General features: G+C 39.4%; 1 protein-coding gene across 1 annotated transcript in view; it reads right to left on the bottom strand.

Annotated features, from left to right (window-relative positions):
* Positions 1-10,425, bottom strand: part of LOC128019619 (transmembrane protein 198-B) — a 138,039-nt gene extending 127,614 nt beyond the window's left edge. The window contains exon 1 of the mRNA XM_052605702.1: positions 9,532-10,425. Coding sequence (XP_052461662.1) covers positions 9,532-9,622 — 91 coding nt within the window. The 5' untranslated portion in view covers positions 9,623-10,425. The remainder of the gene's footprint in view (positions 1-9,531) is intronic.
* Between the last annotated feature and the right edge of the window lie 1,933 nt (positions 10,426-12,358).

Genomic DNA, 12,358 nt, shown 5'->3' with positions numbered 1-12,358 from the left:
TTTAATTTCTATGAGCCACAATTTACCTGCTGGAATTGTAGGCTCATGCCAAATCTTAAAGATTATTTTTTTGGCTGCAGTTAGAGCAGTGTGAAGAATCCTACGCTGGCTAACAGTAAGATCGAGATCCGCATCATCATTTAACAAACAAAGACTGGGGTGCTTAAGGATTACCTTATCACATAATTCTGTCACAACTTGAAATGCCTCATCCCAAAAGTTACCAATAAGTTGGCATTCATAAAACATGTGCATATAAGTACCCACAATATTTAAATTACAGAGTGAACAAAAGGGGGTAGGCAAGCGCTTCATTGTGTGCAAGATATTTGGAGTAGCGTATGCCCTATGAAGCAGTTTGTAGTGTATTAACTGATGGGCAAGATTTTTTGACATTGTTGGAATAGTGTCCCATATCCAGTCCCAATTTAGATTGCAAGAAGCCAGTTCCTTTTCCCATATCGTGGTGATGGGGAGCTTTCTACAGCTGTGCTTGAGCAGTCTGTTGTAAATGAATGACACTGCTCCTCGTGTCTGTGAAAAGTTTACACAGTCCATCAGAGGGTGAGAGTCCAAGTTGCAGTTCCATGGTACTCCATAAGCACGCATAGCGCTTCTCAACCTTAAATACAGAAAATAGGAATGTCCAGGAAGATTATAACACTCTTTCAGATCTTGAAAAGACCTTAGCCCCTGATTATTGAATATATCACCAAGGGTATGTATACCTTGATCGGACCATGGCTTAAAAACAAAAGGTCTGTTGTCAGATTGCAAATTATGATTATGCCAGATCGGCGATTCAGATGTAAACTTAGATGAACTTCCCATAAATTTGCACACCTCATGCCAGATTTTAAGAGAATTGGACACAGTTGTATTCCCAAACCTTAGTTCTTTTTTTGATAAACCCGTGAATAAAATGTCCTGAAGCCGATGTGGAAGCACAGCTGATGCTTCCACGTCCCGCCAGGCGATCTGTGAGTCAACCTGTAACCAAATCTTGAGCGAGCGCAGCTGACATGCCCAAAAGTACAATTGAAAATTCGGAAGAGACAAGCCTCCTTTGTCAGATCTTCTCTGTAATGTTGAGAGTTTAATTCTTGGTCGTTTCTTATTCCAAATGAATTTTGTAATCAAAGAATTCATTTCTTTAAAAAAGTTTATACGGGGAGATAAAGGAATCATGGAGAACAGAAATAAAAGTCGAGGGAGGATATTCATTTTAATGATTGCGATTCTGCCTTGTAATGAGACTAGAATAACGTCCCATCTCTGTAAATCTTGTCTGATAGTAGTAAATAAAGAACTATAATTTTCTTTAAGGATAGTCTGCAGTGATGGAAAGATCTGAATTCCCAGATATTTAAATGTCTTACTAATTGGGATCGAGGAGGACGCTAATGCTGTATTTGTTGATGTAGACAAGGGCATTAACACAGATTTTCCCCAATTAATTTTGTAAGACACTGAGGTAGAGAAGAGGAAACATTGGACATGTAGAGAAGAATATCATCTGCGAAAAGAGAGATAGAATGCTTGGAGTCACCAACAGTAATCGGGGAAATAATATGGTCCTGCCGAATTGCCTGCGCTAAAGGCTCTAAAGAAATTGCAAATAACAAGGGCGATAAAGGGCAACCCTGTCTAGTGCCTCTATTCAACGGGATTGCATCCGAACAACACAACCCCGTTGAAACCCGTGCAGAAGAGTTAGCATATAGGGTCTGAATCATATGAATAAAACGAGGGCCAAATCCAAAACGGGTTAAAGCGGACCATAAATATGTCCACTCGACCCGGTCAAAGGCTTTCTCGGCGTCTAGCGAGAGAATAGCACGTTGTTCAATAACCGGGTCGGGTGAGTCGATGATGTTCAAAAGGCGTCGCACATTATCCGAAGCAAAACGTTCCTTAAGAAATCCTGTCTGGTCGTGGGCAATTAGGAAGCTGGCGACTGATCCCAGACGATGGGCTAGAACCTTAGCATATAACTTAACATCCGTACCAATTAGTGAAATCGGCCTGTAGCTAGAGCAGCATAAGGGTTCCTTCCCTTTTTTCAGTAGCAGAGAAATAAGAGCGGTGTTCTGATCTCTATGGAAAAAACCCGAACCTATAGCAAAATTTATGGAGTCAAGGAGAAGTTGTCCAATCAAATCCCATATCGCCAGGTACAGCTCCGGGGGTAAACCATCTAGACCAGGGGCCCTACCCTTGTTCATAACCTCTAAAGCCTCCTTCAATTCTTTTAATTCTATTGGAGAATCAAGAAAAGCACATTGCTGCTCACTTAATTGAGGTAGATCTAGATTTGACAAAAAGTCAGTGATAGGTTGTTCATTCACTCCCACCTCAGATCTGTATAGATGCTCATAAAATTCCTTAAATATCCTATTAACATCACCCGGAGCTGTGTGAAGAACATCTGCATTGTCCTTAATGGCAGTTATTGAAGCCAAGGCCTCGTTGCGTTTCAACCTTAATGCCATTAGTTTGCTTGGCCGCTCTCCATTAAAATAGTAATTTTGTTTGGTACGGTGCATCAAAAATTCTACCCTTTTTAGTAAGATCGCCTTGTAGTCAGTTTTTAAATTCCCCAGGATTCTGCTTTTCCGTTCCGTAAAGGTTTTTTTAAGATCCTTCTCTACACATTCAATCTGAGCCTCCAAACTGGTTAATTGTTTTACTCTGGATTTATTTACATAAGAGGCAAAAGAAATACAGTTTCCTCTCAAAAAACACTTGGTTGTTTCCCACAGGATTTGTGGATTAGTATCTGAGCTCGAATTTTCCTTAAGAAACAAAGCTAGTTTAGAACGCAGCTGTTTTACAAAATCTTCATTTAGCAAAAGAGTTGTATTCATACGCCACCTTTTGGAGTTTAAAGGAATAATCAGAGGAGACAAATTACAAATCACAGCAGAGTGATCTGAAATCAGTATGGGTAAAATATCAATATGGTTTACACTTTGAATAAGAGATTTGGAAATCAGAATATAATCTAACCTCGAAAATGATTTGTGGCGTGCTGAATAAAAAGTATAATCTCTACAGCTCTCATTCTTCACTCTCCAGATATCGCATAAGTCGTTATCAGCAATGAGTTCGTTTAGCGACTGCGAGGCCTGATCGCCATGAACAGAGACAAGGGATCTATCGATTAAGGGGTTACAAACTGCATTAGCATCTATTCCTACGACCAAGTTGTAGTCAACAAAATTAAGGAGGGATTTGGTAAGAGATGGAAAAAAATCTACATCATAATTATTAGGGGAATATACTGAGAAAAGTACCATTTTCAAATTATTCCATGAACCTGACGCATATGTAACCCGCCCGTTATCATCCCCTCCCGCTGTCTCAATTAGAAACGGGAATTTTCTGTTCTGAAGAATAATAACTCCCCTTGAGGCACTATTATACGACGAGAAAGCTATCACTTTGAAATGTCTATTCTGAAAGCGGGTAACATCAGAAGCCTTGAGATGGGATTCTTGTATTAGGGCAATGTCAGCTCGTTTGCGATGCAGATAATCTAGGCATTTGGATCTTTTAATGGGAGAGTTTAGACCGTTAACATTCCACGAAATCACATTAACATCCCTCATTCAATCACAATATAATTATACATGAGACAAAAGTAACCATAGCAACCACATACATCAATGAGTATTTCACCCCATGAAACATAAATAATACAACAAAAACAGCAAACCCTGGAAGTTCTAACATTGTAATGGTTAAAAACAATAAAAGAAATCCAAAAAACAAAACACGATCGGCAGCTTGCAGAGAGGAAGAACACACTCTCTTACCTGCCTGGAAAGAAAATATATTCGAGGCCATGCACTCGGACTATAAGTGGCAGCAGATACTCAAAACATCAGCATCTCTCACCTGAGTGTCCATCACAGCTAAGATTAAACCTATATCCCTACTCAAAGTGTTATAATACGAAACAGAGAAGGCCGAATTTACTCATCAGACATCTCTATGGGCGCAGTGCTGACCGTTTCCGTAGTGACGTTCAGAGACGCGATGAACCGCTCCAGGTCTTCGGGGGTTTTGAAAAGCAAATGCTCCTGACCATTACGTACTTTGACCGATGCCGGGTAAAGCAGGAATGACTCGATGCCTAGTAGTTGTAGGCGTTTCCTCCCTTCGGCCATAGCTTTCCTTTTTTTGGACGTTCCCTGGCTGAAGTCAGGGAAGAACCGTAAAATACCCCCTTCATAACTTAGCGGTGATGCGCTTCTGGCTCCTTGTAAAATCGCCTGTCGATCATTGTAACGAAGGAGTTTGAAAATCAGAGTGCGCGCTCTATTCCTGGAGGAATCCTCATTTGCGTAGAGACGGTGCGCCCGTTCAATCTCGATCGTTTTCCCTTGCAGAGCAGGAATCCACTTGGGAATATGGGTCTGCAAGAACTGAATTGCGTTCCCTCCTTCAGCTCCTTCCCGTAGGCCCACCAACCTTAGGTTATTTTGTCTGGATTTATCTTCATAAAGAGATAGTTTCTCCTGAAGCTCCTCTAGGCAAGACTTGTTAGCGATCGAGTCCCTTTTAACATCCCGCACCGTAGCCTGGATGTCATCACATCTATTGCCGAACGATTTAACATCCTTTTCAAATGGGTCCAATCGTGCTGTAATCGTGGAGATTTCCTCGCGAACGATCGTCGACATGCTTAGTTTTATGGCGCTCAGTTGCTTATCGAGCATTTCAGCAATGGCGTCGTGAAGGTGCTCGTCATCTTTATGCTTTTTCTTCGCCGGGGAGTGTATTAAATCTCGTTTAGATGCCATCTAAAGTGCCACTAAAACAAGGACTTTACTTAGGATTCGGCCGAAAACTTAGTAGGGATAGATAATACCGAAAAAAAGGACGACTGAGGTAGAGCGTCAATATTAAGCAGCCATCATCGTCCGCTGCGCCGGCCGCCTCTCGTGAGCTCTCTCTTAGCGTTGTTTGAGCTAAAGACGCTACTGTACAGCAGTCTTTAGAAATCAGCGTAGCGCAGTACAAGTCAACCTATGGTATGTTGACAATGTTGTGGCTCAACAATGATTTTATGTTATTTTTTAAGACTCATAATAACTTTTGTTCGCAATGGATACAGGCCTGTTTATGAAGTTGACTTTATGTGGTAATTAGCCTAGGCTTTTTCGTAATGTAATTAAAGCGAATTGGCAATCAATTAAAATCTGGCAAACAATTTGGCTTTAAATGGCTAAGATCTATAAATGGGTAAGCATGGTGGTGTCCAGTAAGTGACCAACTATGGCAGCGATCCAATGTGTCCTTGTTTTGAATCAAAGACGGAGCCAGACGCGGAGCCGTTTATTCCATGTCAGTTTTTTTTATTCTGCAAAACTTGACCCCTTTTGACATTTTGCCTGAAGTAGCTATATTAAATAAAAATATTTGCCTCCCAAGACAACCCATTATGAAGCTGCTGGACCTTCTCAGACCTGTGCTAACGCGGCAGAATTTTGCTTCAAGCCCTGAAGCCAAGCGCTACTTTTTCTTTCTTTTTTTTTTCTTCTTCTTTTTTTAATTAATTTATTTTTTTTGCTACAGACAGATTCATCGAGGTCGTGGGAGAGGGCTACGGCCTAATCAAGACCTCACCAACGCCCTTCTAAGCCATGCCGGGCATTAGATCCTGGTGGAAAACTTCAAGTTCCTCTGACGAGAGGCTTGGTGCCCTTTTTTACGTTGCTTCCCCACCATGTTCTGTATCTAACTCTCTCCCTCTGTTCATTGTAGATAGGTTGCTTTTTATTAAAAACATAAACCGATTGCAATCAATACCACATTAAACAGAAGTAATTGCAGCTGCTTGCCAATCAATTCTGATTGTAAAGTACTTTACCTTTAATATAAAAGTGTATTATATAATTTTTATAAGTCGTTAAACCCACGTCAAGAAGCGGCACAAGTGGCACAACGGGATAAGGAGGGTGGATGATTAGCGAGGGATCCCCGGTTCGTCTAACCGTCACAACATATCTTGTGAACATATTTGTGATGAGTGGGGCAGGGCCGAGAGATGTGGGAACGAGCGAGGCCAGTAGAGTGATTATTTATGCGCACCAGTCGTCCGTGAGGGAGCGGAGGAGTCGGCGCCATTCGCCAGGGGGCCGGAGCCTGCTGCTATCCGCCGGAACGGGGAGGAGCAGGGAACAGGGGACTCCTGCCGGCTGCCCAAAACTGGAGGAGCCATCCACCGGGCGGCGGAGGAGTGTCGTGCCGTCTGCCGAGGGCCGTCCAGTGCCACCGCCAGGCACCGTGGAGGAGATCACCCAGCTGGTGGAGGGCCGAGCAGCAGTGCGTCTGGGAACCAATTTTTTTTTTTCTTCTTTTCCTCTCTCCCCTCTCTCGTCTCTGTCGCTCCTCCTTCAATCTCTTTTTCTCTCGTCTCGTCTGTCCTACCCCCAGGTTCCCGCAGGTCCCCGTAAATGCCCCCCCCCCCCCCCACCCCCGGAGGCAGCGTGCTAAGAAACTTCCTAAGGCACACTTTGGGGAATACACGTAGGAACATAAACAACTTTGGTTAGATATATATTTCGCGGTCTTCTTAGAGTGAGCGTTATTGGGGAACCGGGCCCTGAGCTTGCGGTTGCCGCTTGTCGGTGCAGTACAGAAGGGATGAAAGGGGCGTTTCAGCGCCGCCCACACATTCAAACAAATATCAAAGCATAATCTAATTTTTTACCCACAAACAAAAATACGAAAAAAATCCAGCTAAATTTTCGGTTTCCGTTTATTAAACAAAACGAAAAAACGAAAAAATTAATCTAACCGTTTCTAATTTATCTTTATTTATTTTTAAATAGAAAATCGAATGACCAAAATTAAACACGGACCCAACAGCTACAGAGGAAAGAAAAGAAAGAGAAGAGCGACAGCAGTTGAATTTCAGGGCTGAGCTACGTCGGGTTTGTCTTGACAAAGTCGGGTTTGTCTTGACAAAGTCGGACCAACAACAATATCTAAAAGCTGCTGAATTTGCTGCCGTGGCAGGCAAAATTTATTTTGAATTGCAGATTCTGACATGATAGCCAGGGGACTAAGGTTTTCACGGATGAAATAGTGCACATAGAAATGTCTCTGTGGATGGTGCCGTCTTTTACTTCAAACCGTTATATTCGCTGTAGGCTATCACTGCAATAGTTTGACCAAACTCCCCACCACAATCATTCCCTTTAAAGAGATTCCATAATGGTTTGCCAGCTGCTGGTGATGATGATAACAATAGCCTAATAATAATAATAATAAAAAGAAAGAAAGAATGATAATAATAATAATAATACAAATTAAAAAGTTATGTAGGCTACTAGCTATTTTTTGTTATGTTTTTGGCAGTTTTTGGGCTACAGAAATTTTTAGAAACTTTTACAATAGATAATTTGATTTGATCTTTGAAGTAGCCTATTAGATAGAGATAGCTTCGACATTTGATCACTGTGGTTGGGTACAAAGACGTTACTATTCTGAAAATAATAACGAGATACAAACCTGTAAATATTCAATCGACTTTTCTTAAATGCAAAACAAAATATTAATGCATTCGTAATGTCCATTTCTGAATAGTTGCTATATGGTCACGCAGGTTTGCGCATTAAACCAATTGCCCCGAAAAATATAGCCTATCAACAATTATGTTGTTTCCCCGAACATGACCCCTCTCTGCCAACTTTTTGAACATTTGGTCATTTATTATTATTATTATTATTAGGCTATTATAATTATTTAGATAATGCATAGGCCTAAATATAAATGATCAGAAACAAATCGCTTCAACACGTCGAGTTGTTTTTGATTCAGAGTTTTTGATTCGGTGTATCAAACGAGTGGATTGAACTCACTCATTAAGACACTAACTTTCTGCCACCTGGTGTCTGTTTTAGTTTCATATTAAATGTAGGCTATCACTTCATTGATTCCATCATGTCATATTTATGTCTTCAAAATGTAGGCCTAAGACACTTCATAATATTTTTATGCACTTGTAGGCTAATTTCTGTGTAAATGCATTAAGATCTCTTCTGTATTGATAGCTCTCATGAAGCTCTGGTTGGATTTTAGTGGTAGGCTAACTGCCCTATAGGCTACAGTGTTATCCTCTAACTGAATTTATCGATGTGGATTAACGTGACGTTGCTGTCAGTATTGTTTTTGGAAATTAGGCTACATTCAAATGCAATGGTCTCGTTTCAAAAGCATTAGTCAATATGCTTGCGTCGACTTCACTGTAGCCTATGTGCCCTGCTTCCTTTCCGTGAGTTTTGACCGAAAAATGGAAAATATCAAGCGCTTCCGTTTCAGAGTCCCTGTTTCATGTTTGTTAGCCCAGGACATTTTACAAATCCAGACCAAATGATGTTCTACGGCCATGTCCGGAATAAAGACTAGCCTATCCATGTCACACAGTAAGATTTTAACCATATACCTCGCAATCACAGACCGTATCAACGTCAGTGATACTTATTGTATTTCGCCACAGGGTTTCACTGTGGCCTCAACCCTTCGCCTTGGCTTACTCTGAGCTCGATTGCGATGTCTGAGGTAAACCACGCCCTCCTCATTTCCCTACGCAGGAAGAAATGTAGGAAGAAATAAATGAAGAAATAAATAAATGTAGAAATACATAAATGTATAAATAAATAAATGTAAAAATAAATAAATGTAGAAATAAATAAATGTAGAAATGAATAAATGTAGAAATAAATAAAAGAAGAAATAAATAAATGTGGGAAAAAATACATATATACATAAATGAGGAAATAAAAGTAATAAATAATTATTTATTTTCTTTTTTTTTTGCTTTTCTATGTATATATATATATATATATATATATATATATATATATATATATATATATATATATATATATATATATATATATATATATATATATATATACAGTATTGTTCAAAATAATAGCAGTACAATGTGACTAACCAGAATAATCAAGGTTTTTCGTATATTTTTTTATTGCTACGTGGCAAACAAGTTACCAGTAGGTTCAGTAGATTCTCAGAAAACAAATGAGACCCAGCATTCATGATATGCACGCTCTTAAGGCTGTGCAATTGGGCAATTAGTTGAATTAGTTGAAAGGGGTGTGTTCAAAAAAATAGCAGTGTGGCATTCAATCACTGAGGTCATCAATTTTGTGAAGAAACAGGTGTGAATCAGGTGGCCCCTATTTAAGGATGAAGCCAACACTTGTTGAACATGCATTTGAAAGCTGAGGAAAATGGGTCGTTCAAGACATTGTTCAGAAGAACAGCGTACTTTGATTAAAAAGTTGATTAGAGAGGGGAAAACCTATAAAGAGGTGCAAAAAATGATAGGCTGTTCAGCTAAAATGATCTCCAATGCCTTAAAATGGAGAGCAAAACCAGAGAGACGTGGAAGAAAACGGAAGACAACCATCAAAATGGATCGAAGAATAACCAGAATGGCAAAGGCTCAGCCAATGATCACCTCCAGGATGATCAAAGACAGTCTGGAGTTACCTGTAAGTACTGTGACAGTTAGAAGACGTCTGTGTGAAGCTAATCTATTTTCAAGAATCCCCCGCAAAGTCCCTCTGTTAAAAAAAAGCATGTGCAGAAGAGGTTACAATTTGCCAAAGAACACATCAACTGGCCTAAAGAGAAATGGAGGAACATTTTGTGGACTGATGAGAGTAAAATTGTTCTTTTTGGGTCCAAGGGCCACAGGCAGTTTGTGAGACGACCCCCAAACTCTGAATTCAAGCCACAGTACACAGTGAAGACAGTGAAGCATGGAGGTGCAAGCATCATGATATGGGCATGTTTCTCCTACTATGGTGTTGGGCCTATTTATCGCATACCAGGGATCATGGATCAGTTTGCATATGTTAAAATACTTGAAGAGGTCATGTTGCCCTATGCTGAAGAGGACATGCCCTTGAAATGGTTGTTTCAACAAGACAATGACCCAAAACACACTAGTAAATGGGCAAAGTCTTGGTTCCAAACCAACAAAATTAATGTTATGGAGTGGCCAGCCCAATCTCCAGACCTTAATCCAATTGAGAACTTGTGGGGTGATATCAAAAATGCTGTTTCTGAAGCAAAACCAAGAAATGTGAATGAATTGTGGAATGTTGTTAAAGAATCATGGAGTGGAATAACAGCTGAGAGGTGCCACAAGTTGGTTGACTCCATGCCACACAGATGTCAAGCAGTTTTAAAAAACTGTGGTCATATAACTAAATATTAGTTTAGTGATTCACAGGATTGCTAAATCCCAGAAAAAAAAAAAATGTTTGTACAAAATAGTTTTGAGTTTGTACAGTCAAAGGTAGACACTGCTATTTTTTTGAACACACCCCTTTCAACTAATTGCCCAATTGCACAGCCTTAAGAGCGTGCATATCATGAATGCTGGGTCTTGTTTGTTTTCTGACAATCTACTGAACCTACTGGTAACTTGTTTGCCACGTAGCAATAAAAAATATACAAAAAACCTTGATTATTCTGGTTAGTCACATTGTACTGCTATTATTTTGAACAATACTGTATATATATATATATATATATATATATATATATATATATATATATATATATATATATATATATATTTGTGTATTTATTTATTTATTTATTTTGGCAGACTTGGCATTCCATACACTATATATATATATATATATATATATATATATATATATATATATATATATATATATATATATATATATATATATATATATATATATATATATATATATATAGCCAATAAAAGCCTTTAAAACTTTTTATTTTGTTCCCCCAAAACGAGCTGTGGAGCCTACATCTGACTCCTGGACAGGAGCTTTTCAGCCACCAGAAAAATATTATGGTGTGCTTTAAGGCCACTCGAGGCCACCAGTTACAAAGTAAAGATTACTGCTGGACAATAGATGACGCAGTAACGGCTTATGCCTCAGTGAGCTTAAGGTGGCCCATTGGAGTGAGGGCCCACTCGATCATGGTAATGGCCTCTTGGGTTTGGTCCAGTGGAGTCTCCATTGGAGATATCTGTGTAGCAGCTGGCTGGTCTTTACCACATACCTTGCCATGTGGTCAGGGTTATTTTGCCTGTGGATTCCAGCCTCATGGCCCGGGCCTTGCTGATTCTGGTTTAATTGTGCCCTTTATTGGCCCATGATACCCTTAAGGCCCTCAACCTTGATTACTCTAGTGCTGGGGTCACAGGAAGGCTTTTCATTAATATATCCGAGGTTACATTACTAACCAGAGCATTACTGTTCACTGGACAAAGCTTTTGTTCTTCTTCTGCTATCTATTGTCAACTAGATGTGGTCATTAATGTGGTCATTATTCAACTCGTCTTTTCAAATATTCTTTCAGAATTTTCTTTACTGTCCCTGTAGGTGTGTATGTAGATGAGATACGTTTACAAAGCAAATAACATTATCTGCTTTATGTGTAAATTAATTTACAATGCCATATTACTAAATCTTTGTCTTATATTATTGTTGACATTTTGTTGCGGATATCATGTATTATTTGGGCCAGTCAGACACTCTTGTGTTAAAAGATTGTGGACAACCCTTAAAGGGCAACTAACACCTCAAGAAAAGCAAAACAGGCCTCTGCTTACCATGGCAAGCAATGACAAATAATCTAATAACAACCATTTTATTGCTCATAGGAATGTAGGCAGAACAACTCTCACATCCAATCGGAAAGACACACTGGCCATAAAAATATACTTTTTTTTCTAATTAATTCATATCCAAATCTTTCTATGAATGATTACACCTATCTCCAGATCATTGTGTATTAATATTCTTCCTTTATATTGTCTTTTGTATTGTAAACTGTTTTATGCATGCATTTTGATAGAATCACCATATTTGGTATCTACGGATACGTATTGTGTTCATCTAAATGAGAGTGTATGTTATTTGTTGAAGCTTATGCAACAATTTAGTGTTCTAAGAATCTTTCATAGCTTTTGCATCCGCACCCAAATTACTGTAAATCTGTAAATCACCCATTTACATATGCAAAATACCATGCTAGAAGACAAAAAGTGGTAAAGTTTCCCCTCAGAAGTTTTACCTCCATAGAAGTTAAAAGGCCTCAGATTAGTGACCCACCAAGCTTTCAGTCTGGTCTCTTCTCTGATCACCTTTCCATCTTCCGCCTCATCTGCAAAGCTGCAAAGTAACCTGGCAGGCCTCAAATACAGCCATATCTTCACTTTCGATCTAGGAGAAAACTCTCCCGAGCCAGAATAACATCTTTTGAGTTCATCACTCTTCAAAGAATGTGATCACAATAACACCGCCACGAAACCATCAAG

This window comes from Carassius gibelio, chromosome A9 (genome assembly GCF_023724105.1).
Source record: "Carassius gibelio isolate Cgi1373 ecotype wild population from Czech Republic chromosome A9, carGib1.2-hapl.c, whole genome shotgun sequence".
In the NCBI taxonomy this organism is placed as follows: Eukaryota; Metazoa; Chordata; class Actinopteri; order Cypriniformes; family Cyprinidae; genus Carassius; species Carassius gibelio.
This window is presented reverse-complemented; position numbering and strand designations above follow the sequence as displayed.